This window comes from Camelus ferus, chromosome 13 (genome assembly GCF_009834535.1).
Source record: "Camelus ferus isolate YT-003-E chromosome 13, BCGSAC_Cfer_1.0, whole genome shotgun sequence".
NCBI classification, from domain to species: Eukaryota; Metazoa; Chordata; class Mammalia; order Artiodactyla; family Camelidae; genus Camelus; species Camelus ferus.
In genome coordinates, this window is record NC_045708.1 from 53138276 (window position 1) to 53164069 (window position 25794).

At 38.1% G+C, this 25794-nt stretch overlaps 1 protein-coding gene across 3 annotated transcripts in view; it reads right to left on the reverse strand.

Moving 5' to 3' along the window:
* Positions 1–25794, reverse strand: part of NEGR1 (neuronal growth regulator 1) — a 779356-nt gene that overhangs the window by 67592 nt on the left and 685970 nt on the right. The window contains exon 7 of one of the 3 annotated variants that reach the window (XM_032494570.1): positions 1956–6554. The exons of 1 other annotated variant lie outside the window; for it this stretch is intronic. In XM_032494570.1, the coding sequence (XP_032350461.1) occupies positions 6523–6554 (32 nt within the window). In that variant the 3' untranslated portion in view covers positions 1956–6522. Of the gene's footprint in view, positions 1–1955; positions 6555–18152; positions 19610–25794 lie in introns of those variants that run through there. One more of the 3 variants, XM_032494569.1, reaches the window with a different exon arrangement.

Genomic DNA, 25794 nt, shown 5'->3' on the forward strand with positions numbered 1-25794 from the left:
CACGAATGTTCTTTGACAATTCCACCCTTTGGGTTAACACAGCTATCATTCAAAAACCTTGCACAATTTTTCCGGCATACCTAGGGTAAGAAAGCTTGCCACCCACAGACTCACACCGAGAGAACAAAAAAATGTACTTTAACGAAAGAAAAGTTAACTGAGAGGGAAAGATGAGGAGAAAGAAACAATGGTGAACGCAGGAAGTGGTATGTTTTAGTAAAGTTAATCAACTGTTGAAGAAAGAAAGAAAACAGTGAGTAGGTGTCTGTGCGTGCACGTGTGTGTGTATTTATGTGACTAAATAACAAAATAAAAATTAAAACCAGCACTAGGAAGGCTGTGTGTGTACATCAGGATGGGAGAGGAAGCTGCTCAGTGAAAAATAGACCATACTGTTTCTTGCCTTGTTTGGGATAAGGTTACTGAATAAATTTAAACAAATTAGAAAAATTTGTAGTTAACTCTGCATATTAAAATGTCAGAGAAACCATGAAAAGAATGGAAATATGAAATATAAATGTATAACTTCCAAGTCAACAGAGAAAAAAATGTGAAAAAAAGAAACAGAGTTTAGGTAAGGAGGAAAACAGAACATGTAAAATTTAAAAACTCAATTTCCCCAAATATATATATTTTATGGGCGCATAAAAACCTGGTTGGTAAAGATACATCCTACATTCAGGTTGGTGGGGGGTTCGGGAGAACAGAACAAAAGGGACTTCAATTCTACCACAACAGGAGATCGGAAGCAAATAATAAACATTAGCTTTTGTTAAGCCTGATTGGTGTGTACATGGATTTTATATTAATCCCCATATTTTTCTAGATAGTTGAATGATTTACGATTTTAAAAAATGAAACTATGTAATTTTTAACACTAGCTATTAAGTATTTTGCAAATGTTATCTGAAACCAACTGAGTGATAGACTCTTCTTCAAAGAAGTTAAAAGGGAGTTTGAAAAATATTCTAAGTTTGTGTTACTAAACAAAGCTTTTCCAAATAGAAAGGAAAAATAGACAACTGGCTACATCAAACTGAGATTTTTGTGACAAGAATAGAATACACTTGATATATTTGTATGCTGACAATGTGTAATTTTGTGTAATTTTTTCTTGGGTATGTAATAAGTGGTCTGAATGATATTTCCCCACATATACTACTGCTCAAAATTACAGATGTTAAAACAAAGACAACAAAAGCTATAGCATTACTCCAGCATGTCTGGGTTCAATTTAAAAATTTAAAAGTCACATAAGAGATTTCACAATTATTTGCTTAAGCAGGAGTGAAACACTGTTAATAACATCTTTTTTAAAAAATATTGTTATTCTTAATTGGGTTAGGAAAATAAACCCTGGCCTAAAATTTGAAATACAAGATGTTAGCACCAAGCTCACTTAACCATTTATATCCTCCCTTCCTTTCTGATAAAAATTTGATATTATCTAATTTATTCACTTTATATTCTAATAATTTAGTGCTACATTTTTATTCCCATACTGTTTTTCTCTAGAGACTGCAATATTGTCAATTATTCTTTATTTCATTCATGTTCACTTGTTCAAGTATTTAGGCTTCAATTCATGAGACTTCATTTAGAATTGTCTCATAGTAATATGCATTTGGTATTTATAAACCTCAGCTTCTCCTTTAAGAGTTTTGCCTGGAAGTTGTAGTAAGATGGTTTTACTATTTTTTCCAGGCCTTTTAAAAATATATTTTTCTTTAAAGAATTTTTATAGACCCTGATACATGTCATGTTTTATATAATGTCTTATAAAATTTTTCTTACATCAACCTGGTCTACTTAGAGAAAATATGAATCACTTGACTTGTTTATAATTGAATGGCAGGGGGAAAAAAGGGGGAAGACCAACCTGGTCTTGAATAGCTTTAAGGGATTTCAGAGTCCATTCTTTTCTCATCTCTCTCTTTTCTAGCATTGATCTGTTGGTTATGACAATATAAATTAAAATTAAAAAATATATATATGGCCACTCATATTCTACTGGGTGGGTAGTAAGGAATTTAACCTCACCCAAAAACAGGTGTGTCCTTTGCTCCTGGCGTCTGAGACCAACCTCTAAGCTCTGGGAATGCCATGCTTGAGAGGAAGGTCTCTGTCTGTCTGGGGATCTTGGGCCACCCAGGTAGTAGCAGTGTGGCATGAAGACTTTCATCCACATCAATAGTGTGATTTAGGGTGGGGGCTTTGCTTCATATGGTATCAGCTCTGTCTTCTGAAGGGCTGGGAAATGAGATCCATCAAATGGGCAGTCAGCTGAATCTACATGATGGAGCCCCATTAAAGGCTCTGGACACCGAGGTCCGGGTGGGGTTCCCCGGTTGGCAGTTCTCAGTGCACCTTGTCACACATCAACGCCTGGAAAGTAACTCAGTCTTGACTCCACGGGAGAGGACAGTAGCAGGTCCGTGTTTGGAACCGGTCTTGGACTCTGCCCTGTGTCCTTCCCCTGGCTGATTTTAATGTGTATCTTTTAGCTGTAATGCCCAGGAATCATGAGTGCAACAGCTTTCAGTGAGTTTTGTGAGTCCTTCGAGAGAATCATTAAACTAAGGGTGGTTTGGGGAACCCACTGAATTAGTATAAGGTGAAATATTAGTGCATGTTCTTGCATGCAATTGTAAGTTTATTTCTCTCACCCTGGTGTGTCAATAATGAGCAAGTGTGGCTGAGTATCTGCTTGATAGGTCCCCTGAGAGGACTATTACCTATGAATCAACTTTAACACTAACCAAGGCTATTGGTGAGCATTCCTTATATTAAGAAATGGCTTAACCTGTGCAGTTTTAAAATGTTAAAAAAAAAAAAAAAGAAAGAAAAAGGCTGCCCTGTTTAGTATTGATAACACCAAGTAACTGGCAGATATTTCAAAGACTGCTGTCCTGTGTGTTTTAGCAGCGAATTTTGTTGACTTTCACTGGAAACCCATCTTTAGTGCTGAAAATTTGGCAGATGCTTTTGTTCAGCAGGATTCTTGACAACCGTGTATGAAAAGCTTTTTTTTTTTTTTTACCTTTCACAGGGACTGGTCAAAGGCTGAGGTTTTCCTTTTGGTGACACTGCGTTAATTGTCTCTCTTGAGGCTGCCAGAACGCTGAAGTCAAGTTAGCATTTCCCGACTCTTGCCTCCTCTGAGTCCATGCCTCTTGCCTTCTAATAGTACTGTTTACGCCTGCAGCATGGCTGGCTGCCACCCTCCCTGTTTTGCTGGGATTTCCTTTCACCTTTTACTGACGCCTGTCTACTGAATTTATGGGAGAAAGAGTCCAGTCACTTTTGCCAAGTTAGCTGCACTTGATGGCAGACGGGCAGGGGAGTGGTTTTCAGGAGAAGCAGGGCTGGTACAAGGTGAAGCCCTTGCTGGAAGCCCTTTTGTTTCCTTCAGTAGATTATGGTGCTTTGTTATGTCTGTTTTCAGTATACCTTTTTAGTTTTGATCTCATTTGTCTCACAGAGCGACCGAAGAGTAATCCCAATAGTCGGACAACAGTATTTCACCCTGAGAAGTGTTTTTCCTTTTCACGCATAAGGTTAAAGATCAAAGCCTACGGGGAGCTCCAGGGCATGAGGAATTTTTTTAAAAAATCACAGTGATCTTGTACTTTTCTTGTATCATTTTATCAGTGTTTTCTCTTCAAGTAAGCTGAGGGTTGTCTCTGTTGAACTGGGGTGTTTTTTCATAGATTCCTCAGAAGACAAATGCATGCCCTTGTTCTTTGTCCCACTCTGCTTTGTCCTCTAGGAACTGACCTCTCTCATACTATCGATTTCCTTTGCTATTAAAAGACACGCTCACGGTGGCAAACTCAAGACCTGTGTGTGCAGGCACATGTGTATATAGTATAAAAATATTCTGACCACTGTAAAGAAGGTAAAGCCTAAGCATGTTAATTCCCTGATTTAAATCCTTCAAAATCCCCAATAGCAAGAGAAAAATCTCAAATTCCTTGGCCGGGCATTTAAAGTAGTTGATGATCTGGCCTCCTGAAAAACAGTTCACAGTTACAAAGATTATTTGTGAATACGCTGATACTGATCACTCTCGTATAAGATGTTTTTAGTAGTAGATGGGTTGAGGCCTTAAGAAGGATTTTTTAATTGCCTTCCCAGTGTCTGTCTCTTTCTCCTTTGTCTACAGTAATCTAATATTTATGTGGAAACGGCCCTCTTCTTCCAGTCTTGGTTTGGGTGGGATTAATCTCTCATTTAACACATCAGAATCTAGTCTCCTGGACATAGTAAACAGGTAACAGACCAATTTGGACCACAGAGTAAAAGCAAGTCCCAGAATATATGATGTAGAAACAACCAGAAGAAATCACTTTTTTGCCCTTCTGGATGGTACTATGTGGGGATGGGACGTCTGTAACTTGTGTATCACTTTGCTGCTAGAGAGAATTAGAGTTGTTGGGTGTGAGTGGACATATCTGAGGATGAAGCTGATTTTATGGATGATCAATAGAAAGACAAAGGGGAAAAATAACTTCTCAGTGACACTCTGTGAACAGCTAGATCAAATCTTACTTGAAGTCTATCTTCTTATTTTTTTCCAGCTTTATTGAGATGTATTGACGTATAACATTTTTCAAGGTGTACAAAAGTGTTGATTTGATACACTTGTATGTTGCAAAATGATCACCACCACAGATCAAAACTTACCTGAAGCCAATCCCTCTTATCTTTTCAGTTACACAGATCAATATATTCCTTTTATTAAACCATTTTAAGTTTTTGTCTGACACTTTAAAATACAGCCAATACAGGGGGTAAGGGGTACAGCTCAGTGGTAGAATGTGTGCTTGACATGCATGAGGTCCTGGGTTCAATCCCCAGTGCCTCTGTTCAGGCAAAAAAAAAAAAAAAAAGCCAGTACAGTCCTACAAACCACTGCCTAAAACATAAAATGTATAACCTAATTATAAAAATTTCTTTATTAATAAAATATTTCCCATACAAACTAAGTAGAAATGATCATTTCACTTTACTATTATAAAAATAATAAAGATTGAGGAACCTGACTGGGGTTTTTGAGCTTCCAAATTTTAACTCCACTTATCTCGGGGGCTGATTAGCTGTGTCGGTCAGTTGAACCTGCTCTAACTGTTTTCACTGTGCTTCTTTAGCTGGCCTGGCTTAGCTTCCTACTGTCTTACTCTTGCCCACTCTTCTCTTCCCCTGCTGCCTCTCCCCTACTCACTTATGCACTGCAGCAGTACCCTGACAAGGGATGGAAAAACCAATCAGAAAAACCAGCATCCCATTTTAGTTGGTTGGAGGTAATCCAGACAAATTCACTATCCAGTAGAATCAATCAGTAGGAAAAAAAAAAGTCATTATAAAAGTATTTCTCACTTGCTTGTTTTCTTTCCCAGACAGGCTAAATATGTAATAGAAACCCAGGTGTTATTTATTCACTGTCATTAGGTCCTTCTGACACCCAATCCTACATCATGATGGGCAGTTAAGGAAAATATACACTTGAGGGAGAAAACTTTGCTTCTGGGAAACTGCTCTCTCATCATGAGAGAATCAGAAACTGATTGGTAGGGGATCTTTTTTCTCTGCCAATACACAATTTACACTGCCATTGATTTTCTTCTCTACAGCGGTGCTGTTGCTTATTAAAGCTTCCTAGCAGCTCTGTGACTGCTTGCATGTAAATAAACTGCAACTACACAACTGTTTGGTGTGCTTTGACTGTCTGTGCAGAATTTCTTTCACATGGTTTATCTAAATTTTACTTGGCTATGAAATTTTCAAGGACAGCTCACTTAACATTTTCAGTCTTTTGAAACAGTGAAAATTAGACAATTAGAATGGCCTGAAAACAGTGAAGTTGGTACAACATTTTAGTCAACTCATATAATTAACACTGGCCATATTTACCTAACTCCTATTACTACTAATAATAGCAATAATAATAACAACCAATGCCTACTGAATGTTTAGTATGTGGCAGGCATTGTTCTTAGTTCTATACAGGGAATAATTCATTTAAGCATCAAAGCAATTCTATTATTGGCAATATCATTTTGGCAATATTAGTTTCCCCATTTTACAGATGAAGAAACTGAGGCCATAGGCGTTAAGCAATATGCTTAAGGTTGAGGATAGTAAGTAACTAATAAGTAAAATCGCAAATCCTCATCCCTTTTACTTTCTTCTATTCACTGCTCTTCCTCCTTTCCTCTTTTTTCTCTCTTTCCTCTTTTCCTCTCTCACTTTATCACTTTCTTAGATAGCATTTATCACCTTCTAATACACTGTATAACGTACTTATTTATTATGTTTATTTTTTTTCTTCCCCTGCTAGAAGGGGAGCACCACGAGGGCACGTATCTTTGTTTGTTGACTGCTGTACCCCAGGCTGGAACCGTGATGGCACACGGTGGGTAGGCAATGCATGTCTGCCGAATGGATGGAGTGTAGCACAGCATTGAAAGACAGGGTGTGTGACATCAGAGTCCTTGCATTTATCCACAACATTATGCTGGGTTAGGACCAACTGGCAGCAAGTGGAACTGTGCCTTCGGGAAAAACGAGAAAAGATAAAATAACTTACGAGTCCTGGTTACACCAGAAAGCATGCTTAGCCTCCTACATCCCTAATCTCTAGTTCTCTTGCAAAACCTTTAAAAGTAGAAACACTTATTCCTAGTTTAGAATTAATGAAACAGGATCTCAGAGAAGTCAAATAACTTACGTAAAAGTCATGGGACTAATACTGATTGGAACCTGAGCCTGATTTGCTTTTTTCCCTTCCAAACCTTAGGGTCCTTTTATTAAACTCTAATTCCTTTATTTTATATAATAACAGTAACTAATACTTATTAAAAGTAAGCACTATGAGAACTACTTTTCATGCTTGTTTCATGTAATAAATTTCATTTCCTAACTCCATGAGGTAGACATTATGATTAAACCTTCCAGATAAGGAAATGAATGTAGCCCTTATTTGCGGTGTCAAGCTGGTGAGTGGGGAAAGCACTTCAGAAAGCCCGAATCCAGGCCACCCTGTCCTCCCCACAGTCTTCCCCAACAGAAGCCGCTCCTGGAGCCTGGCACATGGGTTTGCAATCAGTGTTCACCCACTTGAAAAAAATATGGGACAAAATATGTGATAAATTGAGCTTCTCTACACAAATAATTTTACAAACCTTTCTCTTTACTATAACTATCCTTCTTCACACAATGACTCTTTGGGACCTAAATCCTTTGGACAATTATAACCCATCTCTTGGTTTTGTCCGTATATATTCAGCATATGTAGATGTCACGTTGCGTCCTCAGGTTTCCCTTTCCAAAACAGCAAAAATGGTAAAAATGAACTGTATCTATCGAGTACCAAAATGAAACAAAACTTTTGAGTTGGTTGGTGTTCCTTGGAGCATGGTCTTACGGGAACAGTCTTTAGCTATTTCTATCAATGAAGACTTTAGTAACTGTTGCAATTATTCACCATATGTTCTTTTAAAATAAAACCACTTTGTATACTTTATTGGTAAAACATAGAATCTCAGGCACAGATTTTCTTGATTCTCTCCTCCTCATTTCTTTTTTTTTTAAGTATTTATTTGAGAGACTTTATAAGTATGAACTTTTCTTTAAAGTGTTTGCCTTTTTTATTGGCTTGCCTGGTGGAAAAAAAAAATGCTTTTTAGTCACTTTGTAGATGACAGTTACATTCATGCCTTTGGTTTAAATTTTATTAATTTGCTTTTTGCTCCTCTCCTTTATTTTTCCTCTGAGCTTTATTTTTCTCACTCTCCCTGTACTCTTATTTTCTGGATACTAGCCTAATCCTGACGAGCAGAAGCCTAATTTCTATAGCAACTTATAAACCATTGAGCAGCAGAATTAATGTACCATCTCATTTCCAGCACTAGGTCTTTTGATATTGATGAAACACTGAATCAGGAGCAATGAAGATTAAACTCCTGCTTATTTTCTAAAGCGCCATTAACTCTTCATATTGATACCTCTATACACTAAATAGCCGAAAGACAGAAGCAAAACCCACACCACAAATAGCAGTTCATCTTCATTGTTGCCAAAGCAGAAACACATTAATATTAAATACCTAGTTTTGGAAACGGTAGCAGAAAGGTATTTTGGGCTGAGTTGCAGAGAAACATCTTGCATATATAGAAGTGTTTTTTTTAACAGGGGAGGAAAAAAACACCTGCTACAGCTCATCTTTCTAAACAGTTAGGTGGTGGAAAACAGTGAAGAAATATATTTACCTAATTCACAAAGTCTCTTATGACAAAAGAAAAAGTCCTTATACTTGTCAAGAAAGTAATCATTATTTTAAACAAACTCCGGTATCAAATGTTATGAGTAAGAAATTTTTATGTCCTGCCTTTCCATTTTTAATTCTCATTTCTTTAGCTTTTCACAGGAATTCATGCCATCAGAGGATTTTGAGGGTACTTATCATGAAATAAAAGTGTTTTAATAACTATCATTTTTAAGCCACAAATTGCAAGTCTCCACACTGGACAAGACAACTAGAAACTGCGTAGATCAGGATTTTCTCAGCACCTATTTCATGTCTGTACTTCCCTGAGTCCTTGTGGGCATAGCTGTTATTAATTCAGTGAGTCACATGCATCAATTCAGCAAATAATTGACAACTAACTATAAACCATCTACACTAGGCACTGGGGATACAGCTGTGAATAAAGCACTGCCCTGATGAAACTGACATTCTAGCTGAGGACAGAAAAGGCAATTTAAAAACATAAAAATTATTTAGTATAAGAGAGGTAAAGAAAGAAATTAATCGGGGAAGGGAAATGAAGAAGGGTAGGCTGGGATGCAATCAGAAAGAGGGTGGTCAGGGTAGGGCACACCAAGAGGGGACGTCTGAGTAAAGACATGAGGAAGTCAGTGAGAGGCCACGTGGACAGCTGGAAGAAGTGTACTGTGGGTAGAGGCACAGCCTGTGTAAAGCCAGAAGCCGGGGTCCATCTGGCATGGCATGTTACAGCACTAGCACAGAGGCCAGCCTGAGTGAAACACACTGGCCAAAGCGGGGAGAATTAGGCGATGAAGTCAGAGTGATGGCGGAGGGCCAGACCATGTAAACTGCCACAAGGTTTTGAGCTTTTACTCCAAGTGAAAGGGTCACCTACGGAGAGTTTTGAGGAAAGGAATAAGATGATATGACTAATGTAAAAGTTGCAAACAGACTGTAGGAGAGTGGGGCAACAGCAGCAGCGTGAGACCCATTTAGGAGGCTTTGCAATAATCCACAATAACTGATGATCTCAGCATTATATCTTACTCTCCAGAGATGACTGGACTCCACTGAGGCCTTTGTTTGTAATATTTACATATGCAGATCTGTGCATATGAATGCATCAAACCTTTAAGGCAGGAGTGGCTCACAGGCTTTATCTTCAGTGCTAACTCTCATTCACTGGTAGTGGGAGTGGCCGCCAGGTGTGCTGTGATGAGAAAGAGTCTGAGGCCGTGCTCAGGCTCCGAGGGAGGGAGTCCACAACCACGAGGTGGCAACTGTCACTAGCGGATTTTAAACAGCCAAGATTTTCTTTCTTTTGGCTTAAAACACATAAAATAGATGAAAATGCTTAGCATTTAGCAGTAATTTCCACAATAGCAATATCTAAAAAGGCTTTTAAAATGGCAGTTTCACTAAGAATTCCCTTCACCTAGATTTCTATTCCTTGCGACTAAAGAGCAAAAACTTCTGGGCCATTTTCTGTGCTCTGGAAACTAACTGGTGCGCCCTGGAGTATAAACTTGAAAACCGTATGGTTTTTTTTTTTTTTTTTAGGTGAGCTAATCAACTACTACCATTCTGCGTAATAGGACTATGAATTTTGAGCTTTGGCTGAGCTGAGAACTAGCTTTGCTGATATCAGCCCTCCGTTCTATTTCAGCCTTTTGAGCAGGCTTTCTGTGCACCGATTTTCATGGCAGTTTGAGCAATCTTAAAGTACTCCATTTGGGCACATGGGTAAAATGCCGGCTAGATGTTCCCCTCCAGTACTACTGGGATACTATTCCTCTCCACATAAAGTTATAGTTTTCGTCCCCAGGATCAACTAACTTTATTTATTGCTTCTGTCTGTAACCCTTAAATACATGAGAATCTCCGTATACATCTTTATAAAATAAAGCTTTGAAATTATTTCTTCAAAATAGCAATCATTTGCATTTAGCAGGCAGTACAAATTTATCTTTCTGTATAATGCTGCTACATCTTAAAAAGGCAATATCATAAATGAGATTATCCCTTCAGAAAGCAATTCCAGACTAAAATAAATCAAGATATGGAATCTTACAAATGGCCTTTAATATATTGGATATTACCAGAAAGTGTGTGCAACTCAGATGTTCTAAGACAATAATTTATTGCTGAATTCTCAATGCAGGTTTTTCTTTTAAAACTGTATTTTCAGCCTCTATCCAATAATATTAATAATCTCTCATCTTTTCATAACCAAGCAAATCAGCAGAGCATCATACAAAGTGAAGTCTTCCAACCTGACTCCCTCTTTATAGGGAAGGAGAAACTGAGACTCAGAGAAGATGAGTGATACTCAAAAATGACAGTGAACAACAAAGCCAAGAAACCACTCCTCACTCTTTTCATGTTACTACACTGATTCGATTCAAATTTTTTCTTACATGAAACTCGATCTCCAACTTTCATGAGAAATCAACTAGAAGAGAATAAATCTTTACTATTTGGAGGTGATAGCTGCACTATACTGTCTTTTGGCTAAGGGAAAGATTCTACAGTGTTTTCTAACAGCAGACATGAAAATTCCCAATTAAATAACCGACTCCAAAATTGAGGTTGTTTATTCCAGTGAGATGAGAGTCGGGGTTCTGACCTTGGCAATGCTGGTCTTTGTTTAGCTAGTAGATGATGGTGGGAGGACATGGACCGGAAAAAGGAGAAAAGGCAACGCCAGAGGTGGGTGTGGGAGGAGATGGAGAAAGGGGAAAAGATAAGTTCACTGCATCTCTTACCTCCTCCTTCTGACCGTGTCTATTATCCTGTAATTCTCACAGTGAAAGAAAAGAAGGTAACATTCAACCTGTCTCTTTTGGCTTGAGATAAATATGAAAGGATTGGGACGGATCTTTCCTAATAACCCAGCTGATGCTTCAATTATCTTTAGCATATGCCTGGACAAGGTGACATTCAGAATGAAACACAGCCCACGAGGCACAAAACAAGCCTTGCCCTTTTAGTCTCCAGAATCCTTCTATTGCTAATTCAGCTTCTACTATTAGAAAGTCGTTTTTTAATGGAATATTTTCCTGAGAGTATGTTATGTGAGTCCCACACAGACATTTAGGGCCTTTATTATTTTTTCCCCCTGAATGCAAACCAAGTAAAAGCTAGAGATAAAAACATGTATGCTAATTTATGTAAAGTATTTAGCACAGTTCCCCGCAAGAGTAACAAGTCAATGAATTGCTATTAATAATAATAATACTAACAATGCTGTAAGTTATAATTTACAGAGCTATTTTCCCTCTTTTTATTATGTAAGTCATAGAGTCTTTAACATCTTTAGATGTTTTTTCACCCCACAATGCCCTATACAACAGCCTTGAGACACTGGTGAGGCGAAGGGCTATTTTTACTTGATTGTCCAAAAAATATTCTCGATGAAATAGCCCTACATGGAAATGCTTTGTCTAATGGCACAATAACAGCTGAGGAGTCACACTCCTCTCCGCGTCCTGAGGGACTGCTTCCTTTCCTCTTTCCCTCACTGCGGTCTCCTAGGCAGATGATTTTAGTATAATATCTGTAACTACACAAGAGCTCTCTCCTGATGTGTATATTAGTCTCTGACTCCTTTTAGGTTGTAGCCCTTCTGATTATTTTGGTCACAGAGTTTCATGCCTTTTACACATTGTTATCCTAAATTCCATGAGTTACTTACTCGCTCATAATCCAGGTCTTTCAAACCCTTTTGAGTTTGCACACTCTGTTCCACACTATTTGCCCCCACTTTTGTAACATTAGTCAAATTGACTAATATGAAAGCTGCCCACGATGGCTCAAAATGAAAATAATGAGCTAGCTGAGGAGTAAATAATATGGATTTATGAATGACCAAGTTTTGCTCAGAAACTTTGCTTATGGTGTAAGTAGCTTGTTATGAAGCCTACATGCCCTAGCATCCAGTAAAATACACACACAATCAAAAATACAATATTTTGGTTAAAACGAGCAAAAGTTTCCTTTTGCAAGCAAATGCACTTTTCCTTGAAACTTAAGAAGTCGTATTTGCTTATTAATTTTCTTTACAATGTAATAAATTTGCAGCAACCAAATTCTATTTGAAATACACATTCTCTAAAACATGTTAATGATGTGGTAAATAAAACAGATTAGCTCTCTGGCCATTTTTTTCCCAACAACTGTCTGATGTGTTCTCTTGTACTACCGAGGATGGAAAGCTAAAAATGACATCCTCTGGTTCCCATGGAATTAGGTTTCAAGACATGATTTAGATTCCAAAATCAGATAAAGATGCTCAAGACTTAAATTCAGGACTTAATTCAACAGATAGGGAGGACGTGGGTTGTGAGTCCCTTGGGCTCCGGAGAAGCAATAGGAATGATGTGGTTCTGGAGTTCACAGTGCCGGCTCCTCCAAGGGATCTCAAGTTTCTCATTAAGGCAGGATATTCCCAGAGGCAATAGTTTGGTGATGGACTCCCTGAATCCTCCAGCTTCTTGCCCTTTGCTAGCATAGTTGTTTCCTTGGTGGAGAGGTGTCCAATGTTGTTCCTGCAGCCAATCCTGGAGGCCAGCCTAGAGCCTGTTACTGCAGCAACCTTAAGCAAATCTGTCAGATTAATTCCCTGTAAAAACTCACTTGCTGCTTATGAGTTTAGAATAGTTTTTGCAACAGAATTCTCACTGATGCAAATTTAAGGTCTTGCAATTAGGGTTTTCAAGTGCTGACTGTTTTTGAATCTTCTCCAGAGTTACCACAAACACTGCTATAACTTCCTACCTACATGGTCATTCAGTATCTCACAAAGGCAGATTCTTCATCCAATTTTTTCACAAAATTAACCAAATATTTTTACTTTTTTGCCACCATGTACCATGAATTACTTCCATCCCTTCTTCTACTATGAGCACATTTCCCCTGAGTTTTACCACAAACCATTCAGATAATCCATCCCAGGTTCCTGTGTTGGAGTGTTGCCTGCAACCAGGAAGATTATATATTCCAGATTCAATAAAGCAGAGAGTTTATTTCCTCACAAAGGTCATGGTATAATAAAAAAAAATTGTAAACAAATGGATCTAGGCTTGAGAACTGGCTCCACCATTTTCCTTGATATTGGTGTGACTTTGGAATAATTATTTAACCTTTCTGAGTCTGTTTCATTAGAGCGGCCCAAGGTAGCAGCAGCAGTGCAGTCCTGCCCAGACAGATCCATGCTGAGTTCCCAGCCTTTTGTTGACGTTGTTAGCTCGTAAGGTATCTTTTCAATAAATTATTTCTTATTTAAATTCTTCATAGTTTGTTTCTGTTGTTACCTATACAGAACACTGATCAATAGAGTACTAATTTTTCTATTCTATAAAAGATGAAACTAAGACACAGAAAGATTGTGTTACTAATCCAAGGTCACAAAGTTAATAAATAGTGAAGCCATGATTTAAATCAGACCTTTCAGAATGCAAAACCCTAGTAAAAGCTGCTTTTCTGCTTAAACAGAGCTGTCTCGCTAAGCCCACATTTGTCTAACTGGTTTTATTTCCCTAGAGTATACCCAGGAAGCTTCCATTAAAGCCAATTTGAGTTGCTTGAAAGTACGAAGGATGGAAAACAAAAGGCCATACAGTTGTAAAGGAGGAGAGTCTGCTATATTGCTTTCAATTCATCATATCTTGGCACAAAAATGGGATAAAACTGAAATGATTGCAGTTGCTGGAGAGAGAGATTAGCCCCTCACCCCTCAAGTAAAGCAAAAATGTTAACCTGTGATTTACACTGAATCACACTATCACTTAGGTACAAAGCTATGTAACCCGCTCAAAATTTAAATGCATGGCTCAGAGTGTGAATAGATGCATGCTGTTTATTGTTCTTTACATTATAAAGTGACTTTGGAAATGTCAATGCGATGCCCACTGCAAATACTCTCGAATTTCTTGTTCTTAAATAGAGAAGTAGTATTTCCTAAATTATTCTTTTGTAGGACTAGGTTCTTTTTGTTTATACCAAGGTGACAGTGGCTATTATATATTTGCTTCAGTTTTGAAATGCAAATTTAGAACTCATATATATTTGTTACCAACCCAACGGAAGCTGAATTATTCTTAATCCAATAGTGTTTACGACAATGGGATACAATGTGCATGGCCAATGACATTCTTCACACGATGTAACCTAAATGAGCATTGTTTCCCCAGCTTTTCATTGATCTGTTTTACCTTCTAAAACAACACTTACAGATACATAATGTATTCTTCCTTGCTGCCAGAGTCCTGTGACTCAAGAGTAAACTCCCGCCAGTCGACACCAGTCTAGGCAACGTCGTTCTCCTTGTGTGTGACTGGTTTAGGAAGGGACTTGTGACCACGCTTTGGCAATGAAGAGTCACATCCTAGCAATGATGTGTGAAGGGAAGGTTGCCATGGGATTTGGGGGGCTGTTTCCTCACTAATGAGAAGAAACACAGAAGGAGAAATAGCTCCTTTTCTTCCTTTGGACATGGATGTGTCTGCATGGAAAGCCTGGAACTGCAGCAGTGAACCCGTGATGTTAAGGGCCGTTAGCCCAACACAGAGCTGAGTTCATGGAAAGAGCTGACTCCTTGAATCAATGAATTAACTAACTCTGGAGCTGCTTTCTTGTTATGTGAAATAATGTTTCCTTACTGTTTAAGGAACTGTTCATGGAAAGAGCTGACTCCTTGAATCACTGAATTAACTAACTCTGGAGCTGCTTTCTTGTTATGTGAAATAATGTTTCCTTACTGTTTAATGACTTGGCATTTTCTTTTATGTGTGGCCCCAAGCACCTTGACTAATATGCATAGCAAGTATTTTACAGAAGAGCTCAGCACAATGACTGGCTCATAGCAAGTGTTCAAGTAGTATTTACAAAATAAACTGTGACTGCGAGGAGGCTAACGTGATCTGGGTGTTACACACTGGAGGAAACATTAAGAAATCCATATTCACTTGGGCTAAGGATGATAATGATAGAGGGTAACCAGAAGGAAATAATGGACATAATGTAAGTGGTATGATGTGGGGGAAAAGACAGGAAAAGGCACTTTTCAGAACCTCTAGTGACTACCTCAGGGCTTGACCCTTTTCTCTTGAAATAAAAACATGAACTCATAGGAGAGTGTTTTTTCTCACCCTCTGCCCTAGTGTGAATGTCATTCAACCCTTTCATGGCAAAGGTCAGCCCCTCCGCATTTCTAGCCTAGACGCACCACACACTAGCAAACCTTCCCTCACTCCCAAAGGGCTGTGGTTTCAAAACGGAAAAACAGGACAGCCATCACATGTGTAAAATATAAAACAAAACAAAACAAAAGAATGTGCTTATTGGCTTTTCTTTTTTCTTATCAGCATTCTAAAAGAGAGAAACTTGTCTCTTGAAGGCTCTTTTCATTAGGCTGGGAGAAAATACAAACTGAAATGTAAGGAAAAGTTTCAGATGAGGCAGAAAGGTAGAGACGACGCAGGAGAGAGGGAACCTGTCTGCCTCTGTAAGTGTCCCTGAGGCACAGGGGACATTTTCCTTCTCATGAAAAGTTCTAAACCATTTACAGTAGTGCCAGTACCCCTTGAAAATTATCAATTAAATCTTTACTGAAAAAAAACACAAAGCCTTTGCTCCATCCTCATTATCAAGACCTCATACTCAGCCAGGCCTTTGTTCTTGAAACGCTTACTTTCAAGTATCCATGACAGCACAGGACCCTTAACTTTCTCCTGTTTCTCTAACTCCTTGACTCCTAAATCACCAATTTTCCCCTCTCTTCTCCAAACAGTCAGTACCCTCTGCTAACTTTTTTTTCCTCTATATGCACTTAGAGTTTTTATATTTAAATAATTTAACACCAAAATGTTTACTGGAAATGTGCAAGACACAAAACTGGTTTGGTAAAACTAAAAAATATATATAAAACGTTGACCCTGTTTTGAAGAATCCTGAAGTCAAGTTTAAGAGACAGATACTTAAGTAGTTCTAATATAAGACGTTCTGTGATAAATGCTATAACAGAAATCTTTAAACAATGAAAATAGAAGTCACTGGCCTCCCACTGGAGACTAAATGTAAACTGTCTCACCACGTTTAAGAAAGAATTCACCATATTTCCTCCAAAATTGTTCTCCATTGTGATGACCGTCTCTACCAGCAGTTTCTGTGGTCATTACCACCTCCCTAGTCCAAAACTGGATCACTTTATACCTACATTCCTGCAGTTTCCTAGCAGATGTCTTTGGATCCAGGCCTTCCCTCACCTAGATTATCCTGTGTATTTCAAAGAACCACAGAAATTTAAAGTAGGAAGAGACATTGCCCTCCAATGCAAAAATCTCTACAAATTAATTTGGAAATCTAGGTGAATAGCCATCCATTACCTGAATACTTACTGATGGAAACATAATTCCTCAACAAATTTCTCATTGAATTTAGAAACTATTTTAGTTGACAAAACATGTTTTTCTTTTGCTAGGTCTATACATTTTTTGCTTTATATTTCTCGCCCTCAATCCTAGTTTTGCTTTTCTGAAATATGAAGTTCCATCAGGCCTTTGAAGAAAGCTGTTTTGTCTCTTTAAGTTCTGTTTTTGAAAAGTTTATAAATATGCACTGTTCCCTTACTTGGGCCTGATGTAAATTCTAGGCCTCAGCGTTTTGATTGCTCTCCTGTTAGTACTTGATAATTGTTTTCATTATTTAAAATGTGGGGTCTGGAAATGGAGGGAATAGTCTGGGATTTCTTTCTGCAGAGTTTTCATCATTTTACTCATCCCACAAATTCAAGAACCTTAAATATTTCCAATTATTATTGCTTCTAAGTACAACTCCTGAACTTTACTTGACTTTTAAGGACATTCAGAATCTGTGTCCATGTTGTAGCCCAACTTTTTCATCCTCAGTTTCCTCTAAAGCATCTCCTGCTTCAGCTGAACTGGAATCCTCCCGTGAGTATTCTCTTTCATTCATTCACTTACACTTCCAAACCCCTCGTTATCTTTATCCCTTCGTTTGAAATGACTTACTCCTCTCCAGCTATCTTAATCTTCTCTTTCCTTTAAAATTCTGTGTCAGACTATGCAGTACGGAATCTGGACTCAACCAGAAAGAAGTCTAGACTTTGACCTGGGCTCCTGGGAGGAGATCTCTAGGCCCCTGGAAGGTCCTGTCTGATAGGAGTGTCTGGGTTTGCCTGGGAGCTTAGGCTGCCAGCAGACAGTCTGTCCAATAACCTGATGTATGACTGGGGCTCTGAGGCCATTCTGCATCAGCTCTGACCTCTGGAAACACAGATGACTGAACACAGCCTGACCTTTGTGAGCGGCTGGAGGCTGAAAGGCAGACGCACGGGCAGGGCAGGATGTGACTGAGCCCGAACAGAAACGCTGGACACCAAAGGCTTGACTGAGTCAGTTTCCCTTGTTGGCGATACTCTGTGTGTATCCTCGCACGCTGTGGCCAGAAGGCGGTAATACCATCTGTGACTCGACAGGGAGAGACTCTGCCCTACTCATTTCTTCTTTGGCTGATCACCTGTGTCTTCTCTCTGTAATAACTGTGAGGGTAATAGCTTTCAACGAGTGCTTGAGTCCTTGAGTCCTTCTAGTGGATTATGAAACCCAGCAATGATCATGGGGACCCCTGTATCTGTGGCCAGACGGTTTGAAGTGAAGGTGGTCCTGGGGACCCACAAAGGGATGGCTTCTGCCTGAAGTGAGGGCAGTCTCACAGGGACTGCTCCCTCCAACTGTACGGCTGGCGGAACTCATTGCACAGACCCACTTACTTCTTGAGGCATCCTCTAAGCACTGTCTCCCTCACCTACACTCTCCTCCCCTAAATATCTATAGTATTTATAGTGAGTATCAGAAAACCTGTCACAGACATATGTCATTACTGGTAGGTAATAAGCAGACATTATAGGCAAAGGTTTGGATTTTGGTAACCATGAAAATTTAGTAATCTGGTAACTTCTGAAATGAGGGAGAAGTAAAAGAAGGGAAGGAAAGATGATCTGTACGATGCTAGGTAGAAGTGGAAGAAAGAGAAAACATCAGCGATACTGGCAAGACAGTGTTAGCATTTTCCTAAAGAGCCGTTGCATTAAAGAAATAGTTCGGTAGTTCTGTCAACACTTACTGAGCACATGCCAGGCACTGACGATGTGCCATCAACTCTCCAAGGGTGAATATTTGAGGAAGGCACCTGATAACTGTTCCAACGTTTTGTTTTCCAACAGAAAATTATTCCAGAGGCTTCAGGCTTTGGGAATCTATCTCTGCCTTTCCCGCATCTTGTAATTTCAGCTGTGGGAGACTAGCTATATGCTCACTGCCTATGACTGGTAGTTCGCTCCTTAAGGATAACTTTTTCCTTTTCACATATAAGATGCCAGTGGTTAAGGTGGGGCTTCTGCCCAGCTTAACAGGAAGGGATAACCCTATGTGATGTCATATACTCCAAAATAGACAGAAAGAACAGTCACGAGCAACACACAAGTAGACCAACACGGAAATAGGGCACACGGAACCAGAAGGAAAGGAGGAATTAAAGGAGAAGAAGTGGGCTCTACTGGCATCTGCAGCTAGTTTGGGGAAGATGTCCATGGAAACTAGCGAAGTCCTGAAATCAGAGATGGTGATGGATTGATTCTGGGTTTGAATACAGCAGCGGGTGGTGAAAGAAGGGATGGGAAGAAGGAAGGCATTTATTGGTCAGAAGTTGGACATCCTTCCTTTGTATAATACAGCTTGCTTTCCTGGCTTTATTTTTACTTCTCTGAGAACAGTAAGGGGACCAGGATTCACATTTCCTTGGGCTGGGATTGTGACAGACTCTATTCTTTTTTTTTTTTTTTTTTTTTATCCCAAGATAATGATTTTCAGAAAGAGAAACTTCTCAAATAGGCATCCTGGAGGGTCCTGAAGGACCCTAAATTGGGACAATTCTGTAAAAACAGAATGTTTGATTATCTGCTTATTCTTTCAAAGAAAACTGTAGATCCTGGCAGAGCTGGGGAGATGTGAGGAGACCAGTAACAAGGCAAGAATTCATTATTTACCTGCTAGAGTCCTATGATAACCCATCAACAGAATAAATGCATAAACCCCTCCTTTATAAGAAGCCTTCACATTCCACCAGGGCCCTTCATAGGCAGTTAAACCACCTGAAACTTTGCTACCGTCCGCCCTCAATCCTGGAAAATTGATCAGTCAAAATAAGGCATTCTATTTTGATGTGCTCCATCTGGTTTCCGTTTGAGGCATTAGCTTCTATCAATCAGGTGAGCAAGGAATAGCGTGTCCAGTTTCAGTAACACTGTCTGACGCCAATATGCTAGAAAGAATTGGGAGAAAAGCTTATTAATGTTGAAATTTCCATTAAGAAATGCATGTTTAGTTGAAGGGATACTAGCCAGCAGTTCACGTGCTGGGCTGTATTCTGGGCGGGTAAGTACTGATCAGACTGGCAGGTGCTGCTGTCCTTGGGTAAAGAGACACTGCTTTTTCAGCAAACAACATTATCTATATGATATTCTGTATTCAAACAGTTTTCTGAAATAATACCATATATGTATTATAAATATATATGGAAATATAAGGGGTCACCTGGAGAATGGTTTGAAATATGTATTTCTCTTTTCAACAGAAAAAAACTTCTCTTATTTCATAGTTAAATTTTTTTTCCCCAAATATGCTTTTCTCAAGACAATTTGAGAACCTTTCTGAAACTGAGGGGTTTTTAATCTCTTATGAGATCAGATGAATAAATTACTTTCAAGTAATCAAGGTAGCTAATTCCCCAGAGTAGAATTGGTTTGTTGTTTCTCTAAATTTTGGTAGTTTGAGAACTTATGTTTTGTTTTGTTTTGAATGTATCATCTTTACCTCTTTAAGACGCTAAATAGAAAAAAAAATGAAAAAAAATGTAACTGTAAACTATACAGATGTAAATACATGCATCAGAGGGAAAGATGAAGACAGAGAGATCAAACAAAACATCTCAGATAAAATAAAACCTAACACTAATGTTTTCTATGAGTAAAACTTTCTTTTCCATTTGTTAATATCTGTTTCATTCAGTATAGGATGTTAAATCATATGATTTCCATTCAGAATAGGAGGCTACATGAGATGAGTACCATCTCATATCTTTTTACATTACAGAAACAGATGTATGCTGAATTAAAACTTATGAGCTAACAGCCCCCATGGTTCCTAGCACAGTAGTAAAAACTCTCATGAGCTCATTAATAATTATTGAAATGAATATAATTTCTGTAAGTCGGAGCCTGGGCCTGTCTAATAAAATGAACAAACAGAAAAACAGGGACTGCTCTAGCAGCTGATACTAGGGGTCATCTAGGATCCCATTTCCTTGGGATGGTTTAGCTTTAATTCTCTGCATGTGTTACGATGTAGTTTGTCTCATTCGAAACCACAACGGTGTAAAGCATGCCTTCATCTCTCACTCAGACACTGCCTTCCAGGTTAGGAAGTACCCTGCAGTAAGACAGCATGATGGACTAGTTGACTTCCCAAGGTCTATTAATCTATGAAGTGAAAATTAATATCCTTTCATCAGACGAAGCTGGTATCCAATTATTAGGAGAACAGATGTTGTGCTTTTCTGCTGGGTACAAAGAAAAAGGATGTGCATAGCATGCTCCAAGAGGTGTACTGACATAAGCGGGACACTGTCCCTCTGCCTTGCTGCTGTCCTGAAGGTAGCTTGCTTGAGTATTCGGCAAACTCCTGCCGTCCCTCCAAATATCGGCAATGAAAAGCACAGCTACGAAAGGTCCAGGCTTGGCTCTCTTCATCAGTAAGTGATGGGAATGTAACTCACACAGCTGTTGTGGGTACCTGCTGTCTGCCAGATCCCCCTGCTTCCACTTCTTCTGCCCACTGGATATAGCCAGTCATTTCCAAAAGCTAATTTGCAGTTGATTATGCAATCTGCCAAACCCAATCAAAGTGCATACTCATGACCACTCATAAGATTATTTGCCTTAATCATAGGGGACCTGTAGATCATTACTCCACTACAGGGAGAATATTCAGTGGAGACGGTTGTAGGGGAGCCCGCTACCCAGCTGCATGCCAGGTCTCTTGGCTTTCATCTTTCGGATGGAGCCAGCTCTATCCAAAGTCGCTTCAAAGGCAAATCCATTCACTATCAGTGAAAAACCCTTTGCTGACTACTGACTTCTGAGGCAACAAGATAAACACAAAGGCCTTGAGGACACCTCAGGATTCAAGTCTCTTTTATTTCCTCTCTCTCTCATTTTCAATAGTAATGGTAGTTTTCAGCAAGAGTTTATTGTCTTCTATGTAGCAAAATAAACTTTCCTTAGGTGCACAACAGAATGGTCTTGTCAAAATCAAACATTTTGTTGGAATTGACTGGGTTTGCAATGCCTCTTCCCTTGTATAACTCACCATTTGAAATTTTTATATTCAAAAAGTTATTTTGAAAAATAGACTTGATCATCATATTTCAACAGATATGTAGAAATTGTGACTTACAGACCTTGGAAGTATAAACCCCCTAGTGCAGAGGAGGCAGAGATATACCATGTGGGCTGTTATTCTCCTTTATCCCTTCATACAATAAAAGTACATATATGTGTGTATACATACATACACATACACACTGGGCACTATGATAGCCACTCAAGATGCAACAGAAAACAAAGAAGACAAGGTCCTTGCCTTCATGGTACTTACATTCTAGTGGGGATAGGAATATTGATGCCATTATCACATCATCATTTCCTCTTGACCCTGACAGAGCCATGACAACCTTCCCAACCTGTGCTCTAGACAGTCACAACCAATCAACACGAGCCTGCATGCAGAATGAGACCCCTCGGTCATCTCTAATCTAGAGCAATCAGTCTACCAGTGATAGAGAAAAGGCTCAGCCACAAGACAAAGTGCACACCGCATTATATTGAAACACCTGAATCAAAATATTTACGCTGTAATGAATGCCAGATCCATGATTGGGCCATTAACTATTTAACCAAAACCTGTTTCCAACACTGAGCTTATTTGAACTGCCAAATAATGTGATTCTGCTTGTTGACTTAAATTTCAACTTTAGAAATATAACTCAAAACAATCTGTTAACAAATGAGAGAAATTTTCATGAACCAAAAAATCATACATAACACTAAAAAAATCAGTTGTATATTTTCTTCTCTGTCTGTAAATAGATTTCAAGAAAATGATCTGTGATTACAGTTTTACTCCCCATGTCATAGATTAATATGGCTATAATTGTCTTATATGTATTATTGTCAACGATATCTTAGTTTGAGAAAGTTCTAGCCCCACCTATCAGGGTCAGGTCAGACTGAGAATGTAAAAAGTCACATATGGCCAAACTGGTGACTTATAAGATTAACCTAAATGAAGAAGATGACAGTAATCATTTTCTTCATTTTGACTTAGTCTGAACTCTCTCCCAGGACCCTAGTTTTACTTCTAAAGTGAAAGCAGTTTTTGAGAAGGGCAATGTCTTGCCTTTTGGAATTGGTCAGTTTCTTCACCTCTGTTCCAGAAAGAGGTCTCATTTTTTTTTTTTCACTTCTGCAAATCCTTCTGAACTTCTAAACATCAGAGTTCTTGTCCTCAAAGTTCTTATCCCTCATCTGCAGTAGACTCTTCTTTAAGATATATCAGCACTTAATCTTTGCAAAAACAATAGTAAGTACGCTGATTTGAAACATTATATTGCAACTATCTTACGTGGTATTTTAAAATTATCACAGATTTTGTTTTACTTCACAGTAAGACTGGCATTAGTATGCAAATGGTACCAAAGAATGAATAACAGATTCTCCGTATTTATTATTGGCCCACATATTATTCTATATGCACATGCCGTAGCACATGAACACACATATACATTTCTATCTGGGGCCTAATAATAGGTTGTTCTCCAATAAAGACATAAGCTTTTAATCATTTGGAGCATATACATTATTGATTTCTACTCCTAAAACAATGATGGAGTATTTCTGTTAAAATTAATATATCATTTGTGACACAACGATGATTCAATGAATAAAATAAACTTTAAACGTTTTATGAAGTAACTATTTTCAACATGATTGTTCATGTAATTTGAGGTCTAAGCGATCCCACCGTCTGGGATATTGCTGAAAGTGTCAACCATCAGTTTTCCGGGTTGTCAAACAGAATTGCCCTGAATTGAGAAATAATAAACCTAGGTTTTATCACCTGACTCTGCTTCTAAGATCTGCACAACTCTAGACAAGCCATTTAGTCTTGAGAAACCTTAGTTTATCTGTCTATAAAATGCAATCCAGGTGGCCTCTATGGGCTTTTCACAAATTAAAAAAAAACAATGATTCTGTGTCAATACAAATATGTCCACTCCCTGGTAATATGTCAAAAAAATATCAAAATGTGCAGCATGAGAGTGAAAAGACAATATTCATAAAAAATAGAAATAGTAAACAATTTCACGAAGCATAAGTACAGATGAGAAGGAGGAAAAAATATAAGGACCATTTATATATCTTCCTCAGTAGCATTCATTACAGCTATTGTAAACCACACAAAAACCCTTTGTTAGAATAAAGCACATTAATTACTTATTTATATATTAAAGTTGAATATTAATAAGCAAGTTCCCACATGTAAAAAGTTCTACTGACTTATTTGTCCCACTTTCAGAAGGCAAAATACATGGAAATAATCAACAGTGAAGTAAATACAGTGATTCTATTTAAACTTCAGGGTTTTTGTAAATTTGAATAGATAATTAGATAAGCCCTATGGTTATTTGGTCAGAAGCCAAGTCCTTTGGAAAAGAAAGATACACTCCGGCCTGAAGGTTGTAACTTTGAGTGTACGCTTAATTCTCTCAGGCCATGACATATCTCCTAAGGCATAATTTAGTCAGTAAAACTCTCGTGGCCTGAAACAATGTTAAAATGCTCCCAAGGCTAGGGCTGACTTCTGGGATCGGCTTGACGACTTTGCAGATTCAGGCTACAAAGAACTTTAGGAGTGTGACTTGGAAGTGGGAACAAAACGAAGACAAAGCATTCTGACTGCTCTTCAGGCACCTTAACTGCAACACACAGCACCTTCAGCATAATATGCTATGCAAAGCTAGGTGCTGGTTGATACAAAAGGAGTAGCATTTCATACTTAAGTCAGGTGAGTAAATCCTGAATTAAACAATATACCAGGTTTACTTAATGCAGGGTTTTTCAGAATCTCTAGTGTGTTTAGTGTAAAACTTGAGTCTTCAAGACAATGATAAGAGTCCTCAGGGTCTCCCAGTATTTGGCTAACAGAACCATTTTGTCTCAAAATACGCTTCAAGACTAGTATTTGTGGTCAAGTATATAAATGCACCTCTTTCTTCAAAAGCCTTTGTTTCACTATTACACATCACATGTATTACATTTATTTGTTCATCACAAGCTCAGCTAAATAAAATGGAAAGAGCTTAGTTTCCAAGAGCCCATAGACTTCCACAGAAGTTCCACAGAGTTGAAGCATCATTTTTACTTATTGATTCTACGTAGATCAGTGGCAGGATGTTGCAAAATAAGTCCTCTAATATAGAATACTTCTCTGGTCGTATTGAGATACGCTGAATCAAAGAGAGATGTGCCCTTTTGTTAATACTCCTATGGTCACAAAAATATTAACATTTGTATTTGCACCAAGATGATTAGTCAAAGACACACAGAGACAATATTAAATACCATGGATGCGAATAGCTTGGTAGTGTCAATAAACACATAAAAAGGCACATCTTTGTTTCTTTACATGCAAACTTAAATTGGACAAATTCTATGTTAGGATTTTAGAAAAAAGAAACCTCAAAGAGTGCATCCATTTTAGGGTTCATAGTTTAGTATCTGCAGTATAATTACATTCTGCAAACACAGGTGAATTCATTGGGAATACTTTAAAAGTGAGAATTACTGGAATTTTAGATGCAAGTAAATTATAAAATGTGATACATGAGAAACTTTATAATAGCTTTTTAAATTAAAGTACCATTATTGTTCTTTATTCTCAAACCCAAACCAATATTTTTTCTCAAACTGAAAATATTTCTGTAGAATCAAATGTTAAATTTTAAAAATTACTGTCAATCATATTAAAATACATCTTTTCTGATATGAAATGTTTTCTGTTGGAATATCAAATGTAAAAATATTTCTTAACATTCCTCCCATAATATAAAGAATACCAATCAAAAAGTATTTTTAATTTTTAATGCTTTATTAGACAAAAGTAAAAATGAAAATGTATTATTTGTGACAACTGTACTGTATTCACAACTTGCTTATTATTCACTATAAAGGGAATGTCTTTTTTTTTTTTTCTATCAGGTAAAATGATACTTTAACAATTATCATTAAAAAAAGGGAAAGATAAAATTTCAAAATTCTCCTAGAATTTGTGGGCCCTAACATTATGGGTGAGAATCTAGGCTGAGAAAATGGCTTCACTTTTAAGATC